Source organism: Lepus europaeus, chromosome 18, assembly GCF_033115175.1.
Source record: "Lepus europaeus isolate LE1 chromosome 18, mLepTim1.pri, whole genome shotgun sequence".
Taxonomy (NCBI): Eukaryota; Metazoa; Chordata; class Mammalia; order Lagomorpha; family Leporidae; genus Lepus; species Lepus europaeus.
This window is the reverse complement of record NC_084844.1, coordinates 52075174-52099501: the sequence shown is the minus strand read 5'-3', so window position 1 is coordinate 52099501 and position 24328 is coordinate 52075174. Positions and strand designations below refer to the sequence as shown.

At 56.7% G+C, this 24328-nt stretch overlaps 1 protein-coding gene across 1 annotated transcript; it reads left to right on the top strand.

The window, feature by feature from the left end:
• The first annotated feature begins 842 nt into the window (after positions 1-842).
• Positions 843-23819, top strand: ALOXE3 (arachidonate lipoxygenase 3). Its single transcript, XM_062216007.1, has 15 exons — positions 843-1115; positions 1634-1838; positions 2804-2885; positions 3388-3510; positions 3837-3962; positions 6917-7020; positions 7545-7717; positions 8247-8390; positions 8477-8680; positions 8790-8876; positions 9294-9463; positions 9923-10044; positions 17069-17169; positions 17659-17829; positions 23209-23819. Exons 1-15 carry the CDS (start codon positions 969-971, stop codon positions 23386-23388), a joined length of 2139 nt encoding a protein of 712 aa, XP_062071991.1. The 5' UTR covers positions 843-968; the 3' UTR covers positions 23389-23819.
• The last annotated feature ends 509 nt before the right edge of the window (positions 23820-24328 follow it).

Genomic DNA, 24328 nt, shown 5'->3' with positions numbered 1-24328 from the left:
CCAGTCGGCTCCTTCTGTTCTCACGACTCGGGCACGGACTCGGAGGACGCGAGCGAGGCCCGGCTGCCGCTGGTTGCGCTTTCTCTGCCCGCTTCCCCGGCGCCCACGCTGAGGCGGGGGAGCCGGGGCGGGAACGGCGCGGAGCGGGAACGCTGCGGTGCCGGGACTGGCCGCGCGGGGCCGCTGCGGACTACGGGCCGCCCGCGCGGCCAAGATTCCTCCCCGTCGCGTGCGACCCAGATCCCGGACGCCCTGGGTCCCCGGGCGCCCGCCCACTGTCCCGCAGGCCGAGGGCGCCCTGGAGCGGAAAGAATGCCACGCGGGGCCTCCAGACCCCCGTGCGCCCGGGCTCCGCTGGGTCCCCTCGACCCGTCCTGGCCCAGCGCAGGGACTGAGGTCGCGCGTGCCGAAGGCTGGGACCGAGGGCACCCCCTGCTGTGTGTGTGTGTGCGTGGGGGGAGTAAGAGCGCGACTCACTCGCGCGTGGCTGCAGTCATGTGAGATTCGTGGCCGAGTCTCGCTCTCCTGTGTGCAGTGATTCACGGGTGATTCACACGCAGGAATTCAGGTGCCCCGTGCACGCTTCTAGCTGGGGGGAGGGAGAGGAAGAAAGGGTCTCTGGGGGAAGCTGAGCGGTGGGCCCCTGGCCAGGCGGAGGTCAGTGTCCCAATCACACAGGTGTCGCGCCTCCTCCCTGTAGCTGTCTCAGCCTCTGGTCCCTCCCTCCCTCCCCGGGCTCCTGATCTCCATCTGGGCGAGCCAGCCAGAGGGACTGGCAAGCAAACAAGAATTAGGGTGGAAGAGTGTGGGCGGAGAAAACGAGCCCGAGCGGCCACCTGAGAGCTTCGGCGAGAGCTCAGGAGTGTCCCAGAGAGAGCTGGGCCCTCCTGTCCCCAAGACCCCAGCCCAGCCCTGCTGCGCTCGCCTCCTCCAGGCAGGCTGCGGGACTTCCCTCCTTCCCTCCCATCATGGCTGTGTACCGCCTTCGTGTGACCACTGGTCCCTACCTGATGGCCGGCACCATGGACAACATCTCCGTCACCCTGGTGGGCACGTGTGGGGAGAGCCCCAAGGAGCGGCTGGATCGGATAGGCAGGGACTTTGCCCCGGGCTCGGTGAGTACGGCGGAGGGAAGGGTCCCCCCCCCCCCACGACGGTCCTGGAGGGGCAGGACTCAGGGGGGACCCCGAAGAAGGTGGGGAGGCGCGTTCCTCCCGGCCCTGACCCGGTCACTATTCCTACGGTGGCCCCTGTCTTTTCCGGAATGCAGAGCCGGGAGCTAGCTCCCTGCCTCCCTAGCTCCCCGTAGGCTGGTGGTGGGCACCGGGCAGGTCGTTTCTGCTGTTAGCCTACACTTCCTCTTCTCCCTGGAGGGCTCTTGCCGGCCCCCGGGATGGTTTGCTGGAGGGCTGCACGAGGGAGCCACACCCTCCCGCTCACCCGCACCTGCCTGGTGCGTGCTTCTGCCTGGGGGAGCGACTCCTTTTTCTAATCTGAATGGATTAGAAGCCTCTCGTAGGGGTGGCTAGTGGCAGCTGAGGTTGCTCTGGATCAGCTGAGGGTGTAGACCCACTCTTGCCAGGTGCCTTGGCAACTCCCTGCCGCTCACTCCGTCCTGCCCGTGGTTGCCCAGGTGCAGAAGTACAAGGTGCGCTGCGCGGCCGAGCTGGGCGAGCTCTTGCTGCTGCGTCTACACAAGGAGCGCTATGCGTTCTTCCGCAAGGACTCGTGGTACTGCAGCCGCATCAGTGTCACAGCCCCCGACGGAGCCGTCTCCCACTTCCCCTGTTATCAGTGGATCGAGGGCTACTGCACCGTGGAGCTGCGGCCGGGAACAGGTGGGCCACGGCTGAGGCTGGATGGGGTCTCGCCGAGCCTGGGGTGTAGGACCTGAGGTTGGGGTGAAGAACTCTGGGCTCCCAAGTAAATGCTTTCTTTAAAAAATGAATTTATAAAGCCCTGAAATGCAGGGGTTTGGGGACAATTTTACTCCCCTGGGACATATGCGCTCGTACAGACATAAGAGGGTACTTCGAAAAGTTCGTGGAAAAGTGAAATTAAGAAAGAATTTTTGATGCAAAAATTTTCCAAATCTGTACATACAGGTGGTCTTCCAAAAATTCATGAAAAAGTGTCCTATTGTGAAAAAGCTATGAATGCATTTCAGACTTTTTTGCACCAGAATAAACGTCTCTCAGAATTTCATTTTCCCACACACTTTGGGCGGCTCTTTGCTTTCCCCAGAGAAAATGCCTCTAGGCACAGAGACAAACTCCCCTACAAGCTGAAGTGCTGAGTCTCTCCTGGGGAGAAGCCACAAGGTTGGGGGATTTCGCTGGAGAAGCTCCCCTACTGTGGCTTCTCTAGGGCGCATGAAACCCCTGTGAAGGGGTGTTGAATTTAGGGATCGAGCCCTTTCAGCCTCTGGAGCTGCCTGCTCTAAGCATTATTGGCGATGCGTACAGAACACTCTAGGTCGAGGTGCAGGAACCTTCCCCTAACGCCAATAGCGAGCTGTCCCTAGAGCGAGCTGTGACCCCGGGCGTCCACCCACAGCTTCACAAAATGTACTTGTTCATTTGCCTCTCATGGTGCCAGGCTGCTGGGAGCAGCATGATTTGATTTGTACCCTGCAGGGGCAGGAGATGGGTGTGGTTTGCGGGCAAGTAGAGCTCCTTCCACCGCAGGGTCCCCGCGTGCTTGCCCTGGCTGTGGCTGTGGGACTGCGGGCAGGGGTTAGGGACTTGGGCAGGGTGGCGGAGGTGGAACCATCTGACCAGTGCTGTCCTCTCCTTCCCCACAGCAAGAACTATCAGTCAGGACTCCCTCCCCCTCCTTGTGGATCACAGGAAGCGGGAACTCCAGGCGCGACAGGAGTGCTACCGGTGAGGTTGGCAGGCTGTGACATCCCCCCCCATCTGTATTCAGACCTCAGCCCGAGTCAGGTTGTTCCCAGCTGGGGTCAAGGTTCCAGCCTTGGTCTTCTACCCTCTCCCACCCCAATCCTAAGAGTGGCCCCCAATCTGGCCCCAGAAGACCATAGCCAACAATTGTCCCAGCACCCTCCAAGACCCAGTGCTCAATCCCAACCACCCTGGTCCCCACGGCTGGAAAGACCCTGGTGCTCACCGAGAGCTGGTCGTAGTCTCAACCTTAACAAAGGGCTGTCTCTAAGCCACCATGGACGTCGTCCTCAGATGCCACTCTGCTTGGAAGCTCAGTGCCTTCGTGCAGGAAGGCCCACGCTTTGTCACCTACCTGGGAAATGGGCGATTTCTGGTCTTTTTTTTTTTTTTTTTTAAACCGAAGTCCTGTGTTCAAGAGCTAACTAAAGGCTTCTGGCTCTCCCAACCTTCCGACCCGCCTCCAACCCTTTTCCTTGGGTAGCTGGAAGATCTATGCCCCTGGCTTCCCCCGCATGGTGGACGTCAGCAGCTTCGAGGAGATGGAATCCGACAAGAAATTCGCCTTGACCAAGACGACGCCTTGTGCGGACCAGGGTGACGACGGGTGAGGGCTGAGGCTGGGGACAGCCAGGGGAGGGCAGTGAGGGGTGTGTTGGGGGCTGGGGCCAGGCAGTGCCAAAGGCAGAGTTGGAGTTTGATATTCAAGTGACAGGAGCTGCAGGGACCAGGGATGCCCCCTCCCCCCCCCCAGCCATGGGGGGAGGGGGAGTTGGGCAAAGAGGGCAACAGTAAAGGGGTCATCCCAGGGAGGGGAGGAGTGAGGGAGCAGGGGAGACGTGGGGGCCCTCGTGGAGGACCAAGGGAAGGAATTAAAGGAGGTGGGGGGCTGCAGGCCCCACTCCTCATCCCCCTTCCACCCCCACTCTGCAGCAGCGGGGGTCGGTACCTGCCTGGCTTCCCCATGAAGATCGACATCCCGTCTCTGCTGCACATGGAACCCAACATCCGCTACTCGGTCACCAAGACCACCTCGCTGCTCTTCAATGCCATCCCCGCGTGAGCCCCGCCCTCCCTGCTCCCCTACCCACGCTCCCATCTCTCCGGCCCAGTCCCTCCTTCTGCCCCGGGGGACCCCTGTATCCCTGGCCCCCAGACCTCCCTCCCAGCCCCCAGCCCCATCTCTCTGCTGCCCGTCTCCTCCCAAGTCTCTGTTCTCTGCCACAGTCCCCCTCCCTTTCTGCTCCCTGGTTCTCTCTCCTCTGCCTTCCATCTGCCCCTCATGCCCCTGGCTCTCTCCTGGGGCTCCACTTCCTCCATCTCCCCATCCCCCACCTCCTCTTTGCTCCTTCCTCACCACCTTCTTTCCATTCCTCAACCAATCAAACCCACTGAGCAGGGCTGTGCCAGGCAGGTTCAGGGCATGGAGGCTCCGCCCTCAAGTTCTGAGGAGGAGGAGTCAGAGCACTCTGGGTTCCAGGGCCAGAACCACGGCTTTCCAGCAGTGTGACCTTGATGTTCCTTGCTTGTTGAATGACAGTACCCCTACCAACCACTGTAGTGTTACAGGAGAAGCAGATGGGGTAACACCCAGTGCAGAGTAGTGTCTCAATGCACGCTGTTTAGTGGTGGTATAAGGAGATCGCCTTGGCTGTGAGGAATTCCCAGCGTCACTAGGGAGGCATCCATGTAATTAATTAGCAACCCGGAGGCTCAACAGCAGCTCAAGTCCACAGCTGGGGAGTCTGGGAGCCCCCTGGGTGCCTACAGAAAGGAGGGGCTGGCTGGGGTCAGGGGGTGGCTCTTGGGGACGAGAGGTGGGGTTGAAGCAGGCCTGGGAGAGGAGTAGAGGGGAGGAGGGCATGTTTGCCCAGTGAGCTGAGGTCCTTGAGGGAGCAGGAAACTTAGCTGCCCCCGAGTGGCGGCCCAAAGGAGGCCAGGCCAGGGAGCTGGGCCCTCGTCTTCTGGGCCTCTGTGGAGTTGAGCGGGCGAAGCTCAGGAGGCCTGTGACATCAGGACTGGGGTGTGCAGGCAGCCCTGCGGCCTCGGGCTTCGGGGCAGGAAGGCCCGGCGGGGCCCGCGCAGGGCTGAGGGGCTGTAGAAGCTTCTGGGAGCTGTTGCTGGATGGGGCTGTAGGTCTGGCAGGGGGCGCGGGGAGGCCTGGGAGACCTCAGGATGGCCAGGCTCAGGGAAGGGCCAGAGGGAGGCGGGGGCGGTGGGAGTGGATCTGAGTGTGGGGTCAGTGCGGGTGCGGGTGGGCTGGGAAACACCCCTTCTCCTGTGTCTGCTCCCTCAACCTCTGCCTTCCAGACTGAGCTGCTGCCCAAATTTCCCATCTCTCAGGCTGAAAAACCATTTTTTTTTTTTCCTTTGGAGAGACAGAGAGAGAGAGAGAGAGCTCCCACTACTGGTTCATTCCCCAAATGCCCGCAACGGCTGGGGCTACACTGGGCCCAAAGCTGGGAGCCAGGAACCCAATGCAGGTCTCCCCCTGGAGTCATCAACATGGCTTCCCAGGGTCCACATTAGTGGGGTGCTGGAATCAGGGGCAGAGATGGGCATTGAACTCGGGCATTTGGATAAGGGACATGGGCATCTTAGCGCCTAGGGCAAATGCCTACTCCATCTCCTGGGTTTTGATTGGCAGGTATGCAGCAAATGTTTGCATGAGTGAACACAGGTGATGTTGCCGCTGGGTCTGATTACTGATCCACACCACCCCTGCCACCCCTGCCTTCCCCTGGTGCCCACGTTCTTCAGGGCCTATCAGCACCTTTGCTCAGCTGACCCTTTTGGCCAAAAAACCTGGCCGTTCTGTATGTATTCCATTCTCTTTCCTTTGGTTCAGCCCACTTAGGGAGGAATTGGTAGGAGCAGGGCAGGTCAGGGCACGCAGAGCCCAGTTCTTGGCCTGTGGAGTCTTAGCCAATGAGGGCTGTGCACCGTGTTTACGAGGGGACCCCAGGGATGGCGATGTTTGTGGAAGACTCCATCAGGCAGGTTCATAAGGGAGCTGGCATCTCAAGTGTTAGGGAGAGATGAAGTGAGGTCATGCAGGTTTCATATTAAGCAGGTTTTTTTTTTTTTTTTTAAGATTATTTACTTGAAAGGTAGAGTTGGAGGGGATCCTCCATCTGCTGGTTCATCTCCCAGATGGTCACAGTGGCTGGAGCTGGGCTGATCTGAAGCCAGGAGCCAGGTCCAGGTCTCCCACATGGGTGCAGGGGCCCAAGCACTTGGGCCATCCTCCACTGCCTTCCCGGGCCACAGCAGAGAGCTGGACTGGAAGAGGAGCAGCTGGGACAGAATCCATTGCCCCAACCAGGACTAGAACCCAGGGTGCCGGCGCAGTAGGTGGAGGGTTAGCCTAGTGAGCCGCGGCACCAGCCTCCCACTGCTTTCTCAGGCACATTAGCAGGGAGCTGGATCAGAGCAGCCAGGACTTGAACTGGCACCCATATGGGACGCTGCTGCTGCTGCTACAGCGCCGGGTCCCTTAAGCATTTTTTCTTGATTGTTAAATGTTGCTCACCATAAAAAATGTGAGCAGAAGAGAAACAGCAGTGCAGCGAAAAGCCCACCCACCTCGGCCAGCTACCCCCACTGCTAGCAGTCCAGCGTACAAAGCGTATCTCTGGTTGTGCTAGGAGAGCAGGCCTTGTGCCCGTGGAAGGAGGAGAAGCTGGGCAGTTGGTAGAAACCAGCATGTAGGGGGCTTCAAGGGCCGGCCAGATGGGGCAGTTAGGGCTTTGCCCTGCAGGTGAAGGCCACACAGGACACCATGAGGGACACGTGTCCACATGAGAAGCCTGGTGCACCTCCCTGGCACACACCTGCCATTGCTGCTCCCAGGGGCAGGTGCATCTGAACCAGGCACTCCTGGGGTTCCAGATCCTCCCCGGAGCACCAGACTTCCCTCCCACGTGGGCTGCTGGGCTCTCCTGCTCTGGGGATTGTCCTTGCCAGGCCGGGAGCACAGGGGCCCCCAGCCTCATTCTCCTCACCCTCCTCAGGTCCTTAGGCATGAAGCTTCGAGGGCTGCTGGACCGCAGGGGCTCCTGGAAGAAGCTGGAGGACATCCGCAACATCTTTTGGTGCCACAGGACCTTCACGTCAGGTGGGCAGAGCTGGGCAGGAGATGCCAGTCCTTTCCTCCATGGGCTCCCGCCCCTTCCTGTTTCCCAGCCCTTCCCAGGAAATGGCTGGGTTACTGCCGGAGGGGCTCCTGGCTTTGTTGGTGGAGACCCCCAGACTCTGTCTAGGACCTCAGGCACCTCCTCTGGGGTGGGGGGAGTGAGCACAGAGAGACACTCTGCCTGGGAGAGAGGGTCATGGCCATTTAGCAGGTCCCTATGGTCACCAGGGCCACAGAACTCTCTTCCCATGCTCCTACCCCAGGCATTCTGGGCTTTGGGGCTGGAAAAGCTTGGGTTCTGTCCCTGCTGTGTTACTTAAGTGGACAGGTCACTATCTCTCTGACCCCCAGTGCCAGGTATTCAGCGGGAGGTCCAACCACACCCCCACTTCATCGAGTGGCTGGGACAAAAGCCTACGACAGGGATGTGCGAGGGGCTGGGCAGGATCGGGGGCGAGGCCAGCAGTTTCCACATTGAGTGGGCCCCTCTCTTGCCCCCCTCCCAGAGTACGTCACGGAGCACTGGCACGAGGACCACTTCTTTGGGTACCAGTACCTGAACGGTGTCAACCCCGTCATGATCCACTGCCTCTCCAGTTTGCCCAGCAAGCTGCCTGTCACCAATGACATGGTGGCACCCGTGCTGGGACAGGACACCTGTCTTCAGGTGGAGCTAGAGGTGGGTGAGGCCCTCAGCCATGGGCCTGGTGGGAAGGAGGCAGCTGGGTTGCCGGTACAGACAAGGCCTGTGCGCAGGGTGAGGGTGGGTGGGCCTGGGCCCTGTCTGCCCTGACCCCGCATCTTCCAAGTAGAACAGATCTGGACCAGGACCTGATGAGGCTTGGGGTGGCTGGCTAGCCCTCCCCGTGTGTTGATTTTGCTGCTGTTGGATACGTGATGGTCAGAACTCAGGAAGGGATTGCACTGGAGTTGAGAGAGTAGGAAGGTATGGAGCGGGGGAGGAGAGGATGCTGGCTTGTACCAGCCAGAGGCCAGGCGGGACTTGCATAAGGAGGGATTCTGCTGGACCTCATTCCAGGCATTCTGGGAGGGGTGGGGTACCCGAGGCTTAGTGCAGGCACCGAGAATTAGTGAGGCCCGGACTGGGGACCTCAGCTCCTTGCTGGGGTGGACATGGGTAGAGAAGGGAGAGGGAAGCGGGGCGCAGGTTGGGGAGCGCCCTCTAAGGCCCCGTGCCTCTTCTCCAGAGGGGGAACATCTTCCTAGCTGACTATTGGATCCTGGCCGAGGCCCCAGTCCACTGCCTTAATGGCCACCAGCAATACGTGGCCGCACCGCTCTGCCTGCTGTGGCTCAACCCCCAGGGGGCGCTGGTGCCCTTGGCCATCCAGGTGAGCCTGGGGGCGGGGCTTCTGGGGTGGGGCCTTGGGGGGGCAAACCGCCTTGAGCTCCACCTCTTCATCACACCTGGATGCAGCTGAGCCAGACTCCCGGACCCGAGAGCCCCATCTTTCTGCCCACCGACTCCGACTGGGACTGGCTGCTGGCCAAGACGTGGGTGCGCAACTCGGAGTTCCTGGTGCACGAGAACAATACGCACTTCCTGTGCACGCACTTGCTGTGCGAGGCCTTCTCCATGGCCACCCTGCGCCAGCTGCCGCTCTGCCATCCCATCTACAAGGTCTGCGCGGCCCCCGGACGGGAGCACGGGGACAGGGGCAGCCTGGGAGGGCTCCTCCTGGGATCTGGGCCTCACGTGCCCTCCCCGCCTTGCTCCGCTCTGCCCACAGCTCCTGCTCCCGCACACCCGGTACACATTGCAGGTGAACACCATCGCCAGGGCAACACTGCTCAACCCCGAAGGCCTTGTGGACCAGGTGCGTCCTCTCACGCCCCAGAGGCGCTCTGCCCCTCCCACAGCCCTGCTCTGCTCCCAGGCTCCCTCCTTTGCCACAAACCCTGTCCCCTCCACAGTCCTTCCTTGTCCCGGCCCTCCGGCCCCATCCACTAGTCCACTCCCTTCAAACCAAGTTTCCACCTGCTGGGCAGCCCGAGCCCCGGCGCTACCCTCTGCTTTTCAAGTTCGTCGTTTAGGTGGCAAATGCCCAGGAGCTCCTCGTGTGCGCATAGTGGGGCCGCAACCTGCACTGCCCGTGCCAGGGAAGCCGCCTGTGGGCTTCAGATCCGTGGTCGTGGGCGGCCCGGTTATACCCGGAGTCATTAGCCTCTTCCCACTCTACACACCGGGGTGGGCGGTGGGTGGATGGAGGAGCCGAGCTGTGCCGTGTCCGCAGGTCACGTCCATCGGGAGGCGAGGCCTCATCTACCTCATGAGCACCGGTCTGGCCCACTTCACCTACACCAACTTCTGCCTGCCCGACAGCCTGCGGGCTCGTGGCGTCCTAGCCATCCCCAACTATCACTACCGTGACGACGGCATGAAGATCTGGGCGGCCATTGAGAGGTGTGGCTGGGTCCCGGCCGCCCCTCCAGCCCAACTGGAGCCTCCCCGTGCTGATCCTGGGGGGGGGGGGGACAGGGGATGTGGGGGGAGGGTGGGAATTGGGGGTGGGAATTGCAGTGAAGGGGAGGTGGCTGTGAGCTAGAGAGGGCCAGAGTGTGAATGCAGGGGAGGGAGGGAAGGAGAAGGGTGGGGGAGGAGGTAGAGTGTTGGTGAAGGGGCTGAGGGTGCCCCAGGCCTCCAGGCTGGTGGGGCCACCTCCCCCTGGTTGCTGATAGAGGGGGCGGGGCCAGGAGGACCCAGCCGTGGTTGTCCCTCAGTATCCTTTCCCCCAGACCCGGTGACTCTCAGGGGCCTCCAGCTGTGCACCTGTTCCCCAGCCTGTGTGCCATGGGCTTTGGTGCTCTGGCCAGGCCTGAGCCCTGGGCTCTTCTCTGGGGCCCCAGCATCTCTCTCCCGCAGCTTTGTCTCGGACATCGTGGGCTACTATTACCCCAGCGAGGCCTCCGTGCAGCAGGACTCGGAGCTGCAGGCCTGGGTCGGCGAGATTTTTGCTCAGGCGTTCCTGAGTCGGGAGAGCTCAGGTAACCCCAGGGTGTCCCCACCCCCTCCCTACTCCAGGCTCTTAATAACCCAGCCTCCGCTTGCCTCACCCCTACCCCATTAACCAGTCCTCACTTACTGCCCACGGAGTAGAGGAGGAAGCGAGCACCGGGAAGGTTGCAGAGAGACCCCCACTTTTATCTGGGCCTGTCTGTTCCCTCCAGCTGGCTGAGTTCCGTGTAAGCCCTGCTCCACACGGTGGGAGCCAGGAGGATCCGGACCCTCCTCTCCTGCCTGTTGTGCCTGGTCCGGCCACCAGCCTCTCTTCATCGCTTTGTCTGCAGGCCTCTGCATGGAGGGTGTTGGTCTTGCTGCTTGCTGCCTGATTCGTCACGTACTGATACTTGTCTCCTACTGTACCTCTCCCTGTCTTTTGACTCTGTAGAGACAAGTGGCCCCTATTAGTCTCCTGCCCTTTAACCAAACTCATACACCAGAGCATTTATTTGCTAAAGAGTGAAGGAGAGTGAGTTTCCATCCTGGTTCACTCCCTAAATGCCTACAGCAGCCAGGGCTGGGCTAGGCTGAAGTCAGGAACCAGAAATTCCATCTGGGTCTCCTACATGGGTGGCAGGGGCCCAAGAACTTGGGCCATCGCCTTATCACCTGCTGCCTCCCAGGGTGTGCATTATCAGGGAGCTGGAATCAGAAACAGAACCAGGACTCAGACCCAGGCACCCTGACGTCAGATGTGGACGTCGCAAGCCGCATCTGAGCCACTGTGCCAAGTGCCTGCCCCCACCCTCCTTTCTTCAATGTCTTCCCTTAGCTCTGGGGAGGATTTGCCCTTTTGATGCCCTGTTTCTCCCTGGGGCCCACTGTCTCCCCCTCCTAGCCCACTGCTTGTCCTGGCTCTCAGTCTCCTTTCTCTCCCCTCCCCCATGGAATGGCTTGTCTCTTGTCTCTCCTCTGAAGCTGATTTGCAAACTCAGAACTCTCTCCCCGAGTCCCCGCTCACTGTCCCCAGGAGGATATTCCTTTTGGCATCTCCTTGTCATCGTGAAGACCAGCTCGGGCAAGCCAGGTGATCCCACTATAGAAAGACTTTTGGCCTTGCCTGGGGTATGCATCCCATTGCCACCTTCCTAACTCCTCGGGCCCCTGCAACGTGCGGTCTGTACTCCAGGCCCCAGAATGAGAAGAGGCTTCGATGACTGTAGAGGAAGCAGTGCAGAAACCCAGAGCAGCACAGATGTCTGGCTTGTGACCCGGGGCTGTGCTAGGGCTCGGTGCTTCTGGTGGGCCGCGAGGAGCTCCTGTCTCAGCCACCTCCACACAGAGCGAGCAGCTGTGGCAGCTCTACCACAGTGGGTTCAGGGGCTTTTCTTCTCTTGTAAACAACAGTGCTCCAATATGCAGAAAAGGAGAGTAGCAGGGTACTTCCAGAGTTCTTGGGAAATGGAACCAAGCGATTATTTTTGGGGGCTAGCCCTGTGGTGCAGCAAGTTAAGCCGCCACCTGTAATGCCGGCATCCCATATGGGCGCTGGTTCAAGTCCTGGCTGCTCCCTGCTGATGCTACAGGGAAAGCAGCAGAACACAGCCCAAGTCTTCGGGCCCCTGCACCCAGATGGGAGACCCGGAAGAAGCTCCTGGCTTTGGACTGGTCCAGTTGTGGACATTGCGGCCATTTGGGGAGTAAACCAGTGGATGGAAGACCTCTCTCTCTCTGTCCTCTAACTCTTTCAAATAAATATTAAAAAAAAAAAACCACGATTATTTTGGTGCACAATTTCTGGAATTCATGTGTAGTTTTTTTATTATATGCATTTTCATGAGCTTTTTGAAGACTCCCCCATTTGCATGGATTTCAATTTTTGGCACCAAAATAAACATCGTTTAACTCCATTTTCCACAATTTTTTATAAACTTGTCTTTTAATGCTATTTCTCCACAAGTTTTTAAAACTTTATTAGAGAGAGAGAGAACACTCGCATCTAGTGGTTCACTTCCCAAATGCCTGCCATGGACAGGACTGAAAGGGCCCAGCTGAAGCTGGGAGCTGAGAATTCGACCCAGGTCTCCCATGTGGGCGGCAGGAGCCCAGTGCCTCGAGCCATCACCGCTGCCCCCCAGGGTCTGCGTTAGCTGGGAGCTGGAGTTGGAGCCAGAGCTGCACTGGAACTTAGGCGCTGTGATATGGGACATGGGCCTCCCTCTCCACAGGCTTTTTGTGTAATAGGCACCCACTTAGCTCCAACAATTGCCAATATTTTGTCACATTTGGTTATCTCTGGCTTATGTATTCCCCAAGCCTTTTAAGGTGAATCACCAAATTGTACACCTAATCAATATGCAACTGTAAAAATGACATTTAAAAAAATTTATTTGAAAGGCAGAGTTACGGAGAGAGAGATGGGGGTACAGATAGAGAGAGAGAGAGAGAAAGATCATCCATCTGCTGGTTCACCCCCCAGATGACCGCAAGAGCTAGGGCTGGGCCAGGCCAAAGCCAGGAGCCTGGAGCTTCCTTCAGGTCTCCCACATGGATGCTAGGGGCCCAAGCACTTGAGCCATCTTCTGCTTTTCCCAGGCCATAGTAGGGAGCTGGGTGGGGAGTGGGGCATTCGGGACACGAACTGGGCGCCCACATGGGATGCCGGCATCGCAAGCAGTGGCCTTAACCTGCTACGCCACAATGCCGGCCCCCACAATGACATTTTCTACACAGCCACAGTAGCGCCAGCATCACACTTCCCAGAACTGACAGTGATCTCCAGTGACACCCTCATATCTGGGCCACACTCAAGTTTCTCCACTTGTCCGGTTCTCCCCCAGTGGATCCTGTTGATTCAGGAGCTGGGGCAGGTTTCGGTTTTGTCTCTAAGGTCTCTTTGAATTTGGAACAAGGCCTCTGCCTTCTGCTTTTAAGTCACCCGACGTGCACTTGTATAAGAGTCCAGGGCACTTATATAAGAGTCCAGGGCACTTATATAAGAGTCCAGACTGGTTATCCTGCAGGTGCCCCACCCTCTGAGTTTGTCTAATTGCCTCGTTCGGCTCGTTCTGTGCATCTTGTGGATTTGCAGACTGGACACAGTATCTATACGTTAAATGTTTTTGGCAAGAATCTGGCTCAGGTGATGCCGTGTCCCCCGTGTTGCATCATGCTGGGAGGGAGGCGTGTGAAGTCAACTTGTCTCACCATCAGGGAGGCCAGCAGTGACTTCTAGGTTAAGGTGGTGACAGCCACATCTCTGTTGGGTTTTTAAGGGGGTGACCCTTCCCTGTGTTTTACAAACCTGCTGTCCATCATGAGCCATCCTGATTCTCTCTGCTTCTCTCCTTAGGGCGATGGTTTCTTATTTGGAGGGATCTGTTTTCTATTTGCGACTCAGAGGGGGATCTTGGTACCGGTGGTTTAATTCTATCTGTATTGATTAGGAATTTATTTTACATATCTGAAAGACAGTGGACACACACACACACACACAGGAGAGGGTCTCCCATCCCCTGGAGACTTGCCAGAAGACTGTACTGGGCCCAGACCAAAGCCAGGAGCTGGGAACTCAGTCTGGGTTTCCCCAAAGAGGTGGCAGAGACCCAACCACTTAAGCCGTCACTGCTGCCTCCCAGGGTGTGAAGCTGGAATCAGGACTGGAGTCAGGACTGGAATCCAGGCGCTCTGAGATGGAGTGTGGGCGTCCCGAGCAGTGTTCTAACTGCTGTGCCGAATGCCTGCCCGCCGTCTGTATTAAACTTGCCTCTGATTTAATACAGCAGCACGTTCTTCAGGTTGATACACTTCTTTCAACCACTGTAAACTTATTATTCTAGATTCATATGCAAGAGCACTTCAGAAAGTTCATGGAGGGGTAGGCGTTCGGCATAGCAGCTAACATGCGCCCTGGGGTTGCCTGCGTCCGCGGTCAGAGGGCCTGGAGTTTCATCCTGGCCTCCCTTGTGGGTGCAGGGGCCCAGGTGCCTGGGCCATCTTACTGCTGCTCCCCCAGGCACATTAGCAGGGAGCTGGATAGAGAGCCGGGCAGCCAGGACTTTCACAGGCACTCCCATGTGGGATGCTGGCATCCCAGGAGGTGGGTTTACCCCTCTGTACCACAGTGCTGGTTCTGCTCCCCTGCGTCCCATCCGGCTTCCTGCCAAGGAGCACCCTGGGAGGCAGCAGTGGTAGCTCCAGTACTTAAGTTCCTGCTACAGAAGTGAGAGGCCTAAATTGCGATCTAGGCTCCTGGCTTTGTTCTGGGCCAGCCATGGCTCTTGTGGGCATTCGAGGAGTGAACCAGTGGATCAAAGATCTCTTTATGTCTGTCTCTATGTTTTTCCACCTTTCAACTAGAATGAAAATAAATAATAATAATAAATAACACTAATTTTTAAAAAGTTTATGGAAAAGTAGAATCAAGATAACTTTTATGCAAAATTTTTGAAATCCATGCAGTTTTTTCATAATACTCATTTCCATGATTTTTTGAATATCTCCTATGCATGGGTTTCAGATGTTTTGCAATAAAATAAGCTTCTATCTTGATTAACTTATCTTTGATGAGACTTTCTATGAACTTTTTACTTATTTGAAAGGCAGAACAACATACACACACACATACAGATCCTCCATTCACGGGCTCACTCCTTTAAATGGGTACAACAGCCAAGTCTGGGTCAGGCTACAGCCAGGAGCCAGGAACCCCATCCAGGTCTCAAACACGGTTGGCAAGGGACCTGCTGCCTCCCAGGGTGTGCATTAGCTGGATTACAAGCAAAGCAACCAGGACTCAACCCAGGTGCTCTGATATGCGATGCTAGTGTTGCAAGTGGCAGCTTAACCTGCTACACCACAACACCAGCCCCAGTACCCTTGTATTGAAAAAGCAAAACACACTCATTAACCCCAATCAGTCTGGCTTTGTTTCAAGGGGAAGAAAACACACAGATTGACTTCTTTATTCCTAGCCTCCCGGATGAGACCAGCAATCCCAATGGAACTTTTGGAAAATTCCCTCATGCTCCCAGGCAGACGCCAGGTCCCTTCTCCAGACCCCTGTCTCTCTTCTGCTGCGTCACCCTCCTTTCACTGAACCTGATCCAAACCATGGAGCCCTCTCTGACTCCTGTTCCCCTTTCTGTCTTCCTGAATCCAGCTGGGCAGCCAAGCCCTGCATCCTTCCCATTTCCACGGTCACCACCCTGCTCCCTTTCCTCACGAAAGCTGCTTCCCAACCAGTTCTCCCTCTGCCAGGCACCTGCTGTTTGCTCGCCAAGCCTGTGGGGCCACAGCCCTGCTAATCCCCTGCAATGCTGCCCAGGGCTCCCCGGCCCCAGCTCCACAGCAGCCCCGCCTCCCACGAGTGCCCTCCCCGCAGTGTCTCACTCCTGTGTATATCAGCTGCACCCCACCCGTGACCACTGGGCTCTTAAGGTATATTAACTATTGTTCTAGGTGCTGGGGGTTAGCAGTGAGCAAGACAGACAAAACTCCTGGCCTTCCCAGAGCTGAGCATCCTCTTGGGGGAGGGAGACACAGAGAGCCAAGAAAGAAACACAGATGGTGGGTAGTTATACATGCCAAGAAGAAACGCCGGCCAGCATCAGGGGTCATCTCAGAGAGGAGCTGACCCTTGAGTGGAGACCTGGCGGAGGTGAGGGACTCACTCTTGGGATGACGGGCCAGCCGACGCAGGCAGAAGTGAAGGAGGGATGAAGGCCCCGAGGTCCAAGCCTGCTGGCCTGTGTGGCTACAGTGACTGAGAGGGAGGAAAGCCGAGAAGGGAGTGAGTTCTGAGAGGGGCTGGGGTCAGCTGCAGCGGGGTGCGGTAAGGCGAGTGAGATGGACAGCACCCCCACCCCGGGTCTGAGTGAAGAGTGCCCTCATCTGAGGATTTTAAAGGGACCTTCTGGCTGGTGCGTGCAGAATGGGCTGTAAGGCACTGAGGTGGTGACTCTTGGCCGGTCTGTGTGGTGTGAGGGCAGGGATTTGGGCCTGAGTGACTGGATAGAGTCCAAGTACCCCTTCAGTGTACCCCGGGAAATTTGTTCTGGGACCTCCTTGGATAAATCCCTAGAGGCTCAAGTCCCTTCTACAAAATGACAAACTGTCCTTGTATTTGCATATCACGTACACAATCCTCCCCTGTGTTGTATAATGGTTTGCAATCCCTAATAGGATGTAAATGCTATGTAGATAGTCGTTCTGCTGTGTTGTGTGGGAGTGACAGGTGTGAAAAAAAATTGTTCACTATGGATGCAGGTTTCTCCCGGATGTTTTCGGGCCGTGGTTGGTTGAATTCACTGAGGCAGAACCCCCCCCGGATGTGTAGGGAGCTGCCGTGGAAGGGCCTGGTTTGGAGAGTGTGTATGGAGGGATTGGGAGCCAGGGATCTGGTTTCATAAACATTAGCTTGGCGATGCCCACTGCCAAGGCTGCAGCCCAGGAGCTGGGAGCAGCCAGAGGTGTGATTTGAGAGTTATCAGTGAGTGACAGGCTTGGGTAAGATTGGTGAGGGGCAGAGAGAAGTGCAAAGAAGGCTGACCCCTGGAGCTCTTCTCTGTCTTTCCCCCCACCTCCACCCCACCCCCCTTCAACATTCACCCCCTTCTCCTGGAAGATGCCCCCCACCAACTGCTCTGTCCTCCAAGCTCTGGCCTGGGGTGCTTTCTCTGCAAGCATGCCTGGAGCTTTCGAGGCGTGCTCTCTGTGCTGGCCTGTGTCTGCTCTCAGATCTTGGTGAATTGGGCAGAATTACATCCTTGGGTGCTACTGTGGGCTGCAGCTGGGAGTGCTTTGGAATTTGGGGAGAGGCAGCTTGGCGCTAGGCTGGAACCCAGTTCTATCAGAAGCCCTGGTCAGATCCCAGCACCCAGGTCCTATCCCACCCCCCTTCGGAGACCAGAAGCTGTCCCCAACCCTGACCTTAGTGTCAAGACAGCTGTGGCAAAACAATCAGCCCTCACCCTCTCACTGTCCCCCTATGTTGAACCCCAGCCCCGAGCTGCCCCCAGGAATCCGGTACCCTCCATCCACACCCTGTTCCCTCCCTCCCACGCCCAGGCTTCCCAAGCCGGCTGTGCACCCCGGCAGAGCTGGTGAAGTTCCTCACCGCAATCATCTTCAACTGCTCCGCCCAGCACGCGGCTGTCAACAGCGGGCAGGTGAGGTGGGGCCGGCCCGGGGGCATCAGGTTCCGGTGCCGCCTGGACTGGAGACCAGAGTTGAGGGGGAAAGCATGGGCGGGTCAAGGTTGGGGCTGGAGTGGCACCAGCGAGGGGGCTGATGTCGGAGGTGACGGCTGGGTGTAGTGGCGACTCCAGTTGGGAGCAGAGCTTACGGGCTCCTGTCACGGTTGGGACCCAGCCAGGTTGCTCTGTACGGTGAATCAGCCCAGGGCTCTCTCTAGAATGTCCCCCCTCTCCCTTCTGGTGGGACCACTCCACCAGGCCTGGAACCCTGGGTGGGGAGTGATGGGGGTGACTTCTGCCCCACTTCAGGGACTTTCCACCTGGTACCCCATCCTCTGCTTCCTCTCCACAATCCCCCGCTGCAAGGCCTGGGCTGGTGGGGCTAGGAGGGGGAGTGATGACGAGGGAGCCGGTCCTCCCGCTCTGGCCGGCTGACTCAGCCGGGCTGGGGGGTCTCCACAGCATGACTTTGGGGCCTGGATGCCCAACGCTCCATCCTCCATGAGGCAGCCCCCACCGCAGACCAAGGGGACCACCACCCTGAAGAGTTACCTGGACACCCTCCCGGAAGTGAACATCACCTGTAACAACCTCCTCCTCTTCTGGTTGGTCAGCCAAGAGCCCAAGGACCAGGTGTGTGTGTGTGGGTGGGGGTTGGGGGGCTGGGATGGGGCTCCCCAGTGGAGGTGGTCGACGCTGTTGCAGGGGGTATATGGGACTGGCGACTGGGGTTTACGCCCACAGCTGCTGCCTGGGGTACTTCTGATTCGCCACAAGATGGCAATCGACCCCCAGAGGCAGACATTGAAACAAGTACCAGGTGAGTGGCTGGGTCACAACTTCATGTAACCCATAAGTTTACTGGCCCATCCATCCCATCCCTCCACCCATCAATCATTCATCCAAACACTGCACAAGCATTTGGGGGTGCCCACCACCTGGCAGCACAGCCCCAGACCCTCAGGCATTCAGGGTTGAGCGAGACCTCCCTGCCTCCAAGAAGCCTGTGGTCCAGCTGATGAGACATACAAGTAAATGCAAAAGGGCACCGCGCATTTTAGGATCACTTATGTGTTAAGTCCTCCACTCAGCACGTACTTCCTAAGCACCTGTGTTCGTGCCAAGCACGTGGTAGGGTAGCTATGATCTTGCCTTGTGAGCTTACAGTCTAGTGATGGAAGTGAGGATGAGGCCCTGTGGCATCTAACTGGGTCCAGGAGAACCCGGGAACGCTCCCTGGAGGAAGTGGCTTCTAAGCTGAAATCTGTGGGACCAGCAGGAGTTTGGCAGACAAAGGAGGGGCAGGGTTTGTTTCTAGGCAGAAGAAAGGGCTTGACCAGGCAGTGAAGGCGAGAGCGCAGTGTGCAAATGGTTCAGGCGGCGAAGTAGCGGGGTGTGGAGGAAGGCAGGGCACGGTGTTTAGGGGACCACAGGGGCCCAGGCAACGTGGATAAAGTAGTTGTAGCAAGGGAGCTCCCGGGGCCATGTGAATGAGCGAGGGGCAGTCCCAGAGGCCGAAGCACAGGGAGGAGGCGGCCGCACAGGTGAGGCCAGCCCTTTAAGTCACCGGTCACCACCGACTCCATTTCCACGTTGCGTGCGCAGCCAGGCCTCTGCCTTTTTGGTCTTGTTTGCAAATTCCCTGAGCCGTGAATATCCTCATTTCTCACCCTGAGTCCATTGGTGCTGGGAAGACTGCAGCCGTTGTATCTTTGTGTCTGACTGGGCAACTTGTGTGCCCTGGGAATGGCAGGAACTTGTCCTGGGTCCTGGGTCCTGGGTCCTTCCCCTTGGTAGTGTAGGCTGAGTAGGCAAGAGGTTGAGTGTGAGGGCATTAGCACACCACGTGGGATGCCTACAGCCCATGCTGGGCAGCCTGGGTTTGCATCTTGGCTCTGCATACCACGTGGGATGCCTACAGCCCATCCTGGACGGCCTGGTTTTGCGTCTTGGCTCTGCTTCTGGTCTAACTTCTTGCTTGTGTGCATATCCAGAGGCAGTAGAGGCGATGGCTCAAGTCCCTGGGTCCCTGCCACCCACGTTAGAGTTCCCAGCTCCTGGCTTCAGGCTGGCCCAGCCCTGGCTGTTGCTGGCATTTGCTATGAACTAGTGGAGGCAAGATCTTTGTCCATCTCTGTTTTTAAATAAGAACATAAATAAATAAATTTTTTAAAGATAAGAGGATGGGAGAGAGGGTTCCCACCTCATAAACCAGTGAGAAGTTTATTTATTTAAGAGGTAGAGTTGCTCTCTGCTTGGTATGGACGCTACCCTATTTTCCAGACTTTCCCCTCTCTCCAACCTGAACTAAAGCCCTCACTTTCCTAGATACCTTTCGCACTAAATAAAGCTTAAAACATATCATGCTGCCTCGTTTATCTGTGCTGGTATTTAGAATTCTTCTCTAAATATTAGGCAAGAACACTCTCAGGCTTATTAATATTGGGGATTTAGTAATGAGCCCATGGTGAAATCGTATGGCACCCCAAATTCCAGTAGCACGTGTGGCACCCCAGATAGCACTTCTGGGGAAGTTTAAGGGGCCACATTTTTGTATAAATTTTAGGGGGTCATGTTTGATTTCATATGGCGACCATGAAGGGATATAAAATGTGAAATTTTTAAGAAGAGATTTATAATTTTTAAAAAGGGACTGATTGCTAAAAGAAATTTTAAAACTAGGCAGCATGGTGAGAGCAGACTTCCTATGGCTTCTAACCCTATCTTTCTGCCTGCAAAATAAAAAAGAAAAAAAAAAAAAAAAGAGGTAGAGAGAGAGAAAGAGAGAGAGAGATTTCCTATCTGCTGGTTCACTCCTCAAATGCCCGAACTGGGCAAGGAGTAGGACTCAACCCAGATCTCCCATGTGGGTGGCAGGAACCCGATGACTTGAGCCATCACTGCTGCCTTCCAGGGCCTTTGGTGTACATACATATTTTTAATTTAAATATTTATTTATTTATTTGAGAGGCAGAGTTGGTTCACTGGTTCATCCACTGGTTTGCTCCCCAAAATGGCTGCAGCCACCAGAGCTGGTCAGGAGCTTCCCCCGGGTCTCCTACGTGGGTGCAGGGACCCAAGGCCTTGGGCCATCTTCTGCTTTCCCAGACTATAGCAGAGAGCTGGATCAGAAGAGGAGCAGCCGGGACACAAACTGGCACCCATAAGGGAGGCTTTGCCCGCTATGCCACAGCACCGGCCCCACTTGGGGTCTTTTAACAACAGCAGTAATAACAGCAGCTGTTGCTTGTTGAGGCTCTGTCATGTTTTAGCTGTTGCATCAGAAGTTTTATGTACATTATCTCCCAGCACAAAACAAGCAGCTGTATTTAAAATGCTCAGTGCAGTGCTGGCCCATATGCTCAGTAATGGTGGCTTCTGCGGAGTAGAAAGCAGAACCCGGGAGAGTAAGGAATCTGCTCACCGTCTTAGGAAGCAGGTTTGGAGTCCAGTGTGTCAGCTTTCTGGGTGCTGCTTTTTGATGTCTACACTACAGTTATGAGATGTCAGTCTGGTAGATACAATGTAAGCTACAGAGGATTCTAATTCTAATTGAGAGAGAGAGAGAGAGAGAGAGAGAGAGAGAGAGAGAATTCCTAACACACAGCATTAGGAAAGGGAATGGCATTCAGCCACAAATACAGAGAAGGCTTTGAAACTTGTAAGAAAATACCATTTAGAGTTTTATGCAAACAAATTTGGAAATCTACATTGAATGAAAGATTTCCTAGGAAAACAAAAACAATCAAACCTGAACTCCAGAAGAAATGAAAATCACACACAAGTGTCAGCGGTCCCTGGAGATCTGATTTTTAAAGAGACTGTGGCAGAAGTAACCCCCTATTTAGACTGAGAGCAGAGAAAACGCTAGAAGCTTCTGCAGGCGGGTTCCTGGGTGGCAGAACCTGACAGCAGCACCTGCAGCGATAGTGCACTTCAAAAAGGGAGGACTGAGGACAGGGCTGTAATCCCAGGCCCACACTTCTTCCGCGGAGACCCCGGCTCTGTAATTTGGCCTCCCTGAGCCTCCATTTCCCCGTCTTTAAAGTGGGGATGATAAGAGGACCCATCCCAAGGGTTGCTGTGAGGCCGCAATGGTCCCTGTGAGGTGCTTACATGTTAGCTGTCATTAAGAAAATGAAATTATAAAGTCGCCCCACTTAGCTACTGTCTTACATCAGCCAATAAAGGCCCATAGTGGGCAGTAAAACAATAATAACACGCCACGACAAAGACTGTGTACCCAGGGAGTGGAGGCAATGAAAGGTTGTTTTGGCCTTGTGAAATCTCATTACCCCAATAAAGAGGCACACTGTATAATCATCCTAATGTATACCGAAAAAGCATTTGATAAATGTGAAAGGCCACTGCTAATAAAAACTCGGTATACAATGACATCCTTTTTTTTTTTTTTTTAAGATGTATTGATATATGTGAAAGGCAGAGTGACAGAGAGAGGGAGAGACAGAGATCTTCCATCCGCTGGTTCACTTCCTGTCTTGTGGCCCATCTTCTGTTGCTTTGCCAGGCACACTAGCCGGGGGCTGGACCCAAAGTGGAGCCGCCTGGACTCTAGCCGCTGCTCCTATGGGATGCCGGTGGTGTCACAGGTGGTGGCTGACCCCGCTGTGCCACAACACTGGCCCACAATGATATTTTCTTAAGGGGGTTTGATAAAATATGTATTTGAGGGGCGGGCATTTGGTGCAATGGTCGAGACACTGCTTGAGATGCCCACATCAGGTGTTAGAATGCCTGGGTTTCACCCTGCTACATTCTTTCCAGTATCCTGTTAATGCACACCCTTGGAGGCAGGAGGTGATGGCTCAAGTAGTTGGGGTCCCTGCTACCCATGTGGGTGGCCTGGGTTGAGTTTCAGATCTTAGCTTTGGCCTGGCCCAGGCCTGCCTGTTTCAGGCATTTGGGAAGTGAACCAGTGGGAGGGAGATCTCTATTTGTCTCTGTCTCTGTCTTCTTGTCAAATAAATAAATTGATTTAATACAAAATAAATAATATAACTTTTTTGTTGTTACTTTTAATAAAAGATTTAGTTTATTTATTTGAAAGGCATAAAGAGTGACAGAGAAAGAGAAAAAGAAAGAGAAAGAGAGAGAGAGAGAGAGAGAGGTCTTCCATCTGCTGGTTCACTCCCCAGTTGGCCGCAATGGCTGGAGCTGGGCCGATCTGAAGTCAGGAGCCAGGAGCTTCTTCTGGGTCTCCCATGTGGGTGCAGGGGCCCAAGGACTTGCGCCATCTTCCACTGCTTTCCCAGGCCACAGCAGAGAGCTGGATCGGAAGTAGAGCAGCCAGGACTAGAACTGGCGCCCATATGGGATGTCGGTGCTTCAGGCCAGGGCTTCAACCCGCTGCACCACAGCGCCTGCCCCATACATTTATTTTTTAAAAGTGCATTCAGAAAACACAGTCCTTAGGGTGAAACAGTAGAGGCCTATTAACATCAGGGACAAGAAAAAAAAAAAAACCCACTATTATTGCTGTGTTTAGCACGGATCTGGAAGGCTTTGCCAACACGATACAGCAAGAAAACTGATTTTTAAAGGCAGTCGTGTCGGCAACAGTTACACCGTACAAAGGGCACCGCAGTGGGGACGCGCTGCTGGGCAGGAGTGGGCCAGCCGTGGGACGCGTTCTCGGGCAGCCGTGGCCGAAGCTCGCCGGGACACCTGTCCAGAGCCGCCGCTGGTCACCTCTGAGGGCTCAGAGCCAGGACGCTGCAGGCCTCTGGGTGGAGCTGGGTGTGGCCGGGGCCCGGGCCACGTGCGTGGGGGTCGGCTGTGTTCTCCCTCACAGGGCACCTGCCCGGCCCCGGAGGGACTGGCTCTCCCGTCCACGCGGACGCAGGCGCTGGGGTCTGGGGGGGTCAGCCAGGCTGCCTGTCCCAAGTCTCGCTGGGTTCCCCGCACGGCGTGGGAGCGTGTCAGGCCGCAGAGAGCACTGGGTTCGCGCCGGTACCCTGGCCCTTCACTGTCCCCGCCCTGTTTTTTTCCCAGAGGCCCCTGGGCACGTACCCGGATGAGCACTTCACGGAGGACGCCCCGCGGCGCAGCATCGCCGCCTTCCAGAGCCGCCTGGCCCAGATCTCGCGAGATGTCAGGGAGCGGAACCGGGGCCTGGCGCTGCCCTACGCCTACCTGGACCCGCCGCTCATCGAGAACAGCGTCTCCATCTAACCCGTCCCCGCCCCGCCCCATAGGAGAGCGCGGGGAAGCTGCTCAGGGGTGCCCAGACCCTCCCCCTGCTTCCTGAACCTTCTGTCTGCACGTGGGGCCCTTCGCCCGCCCACATGGCCATGCATCACGGGAGCTGGGCCCTGAGCTGCGAGAGACCCGTGGAGCAGCGTTCCCAGGGCAAAGCCCTGGGAAAGGAAGGAGCCCCTTCACCTTGCCCTCCTGCGGACAGGCTCCTGGTCCAGCCTCTGGGGGACTCAGCCGCCTCCCCGGCCGGGTTCCTGAGCCCCTTCCCAGGCCTCTTCCTCCCCCACCCCCAGCACGTCCTGCAAGCCCAGGAGTGAGCAGCTCGACTTCCTTGGGGGGAGAACCTGGCGCCTGGGCAGAGCAGGGCTGGGAGCCTGTAGGGGAGGAGAAGAGTTGGACTCAGCTCACCCGGGCTGGCAGCAGCAGGTCCCAGCCCCAGCTCATTGACCTGGGCGTGGGTATGGGGCTCTCAGCCTGGCCCCCTCAGTGCTTTTCCTCTTCTGTGTTCTCGAGCCCAATGAGTTCAATAAAAACCAACACAGTTGGCTCTCCTTCCATTTTTCTATTTCTTTCTTTCTTTTTTTTTTAATTTTTTTTGACAGGCAGAGTAGATAGAGAGAGACAGAGAGAAGGGTCTTCCTTTTTGCTGCTGGTTCACCCTCCAATGGCCACTGCGGCCGGCGCATCTCGTTGATCCGAAGCCAGGAGCCAGGTGCTTCTCCTGGTCTCCCATGCGGGTGCAGGGCCCAAGCAGTTGGGCCATCCTCCACTGCCCTCCCGGGCCATAGCAGAGAGCTGGCCTGGAAGAGGGGCAACTGGGATAGAATCCGGCGCCCCAACCGGGGCTAGAACCCGGTGTGCCGGCGCCACAAGGCGGAGGATTAGCCTGTTAAGCCACGGCGCCGGCCACCCCATT

Bases quoted from the DNA above. Each gene is read 5' to 3' on its own strand.
- ALOXE3 (XM_062216007.1), top strand. From the start codon at position 969: ATGGCTGTGTACCGCCTTCGTGTGACCACTGGTCCCTACCTGATGGCC. The intron at 7,021-7,544 runs GTGGGCAGAGCT...CCCCCCTCCCAG, and splicing joins CCACAGGACCTTCACGTCAG to AGTACGTCACGGAGCACTGG. The intron at 10,045-17,068 runs GTAACCCCAGGG...TCCCACGCCCAG, and splicing joins CCTGAGTCGGGAGAGCTCAG to GCTTCCCAAGCCGGCTGTGC.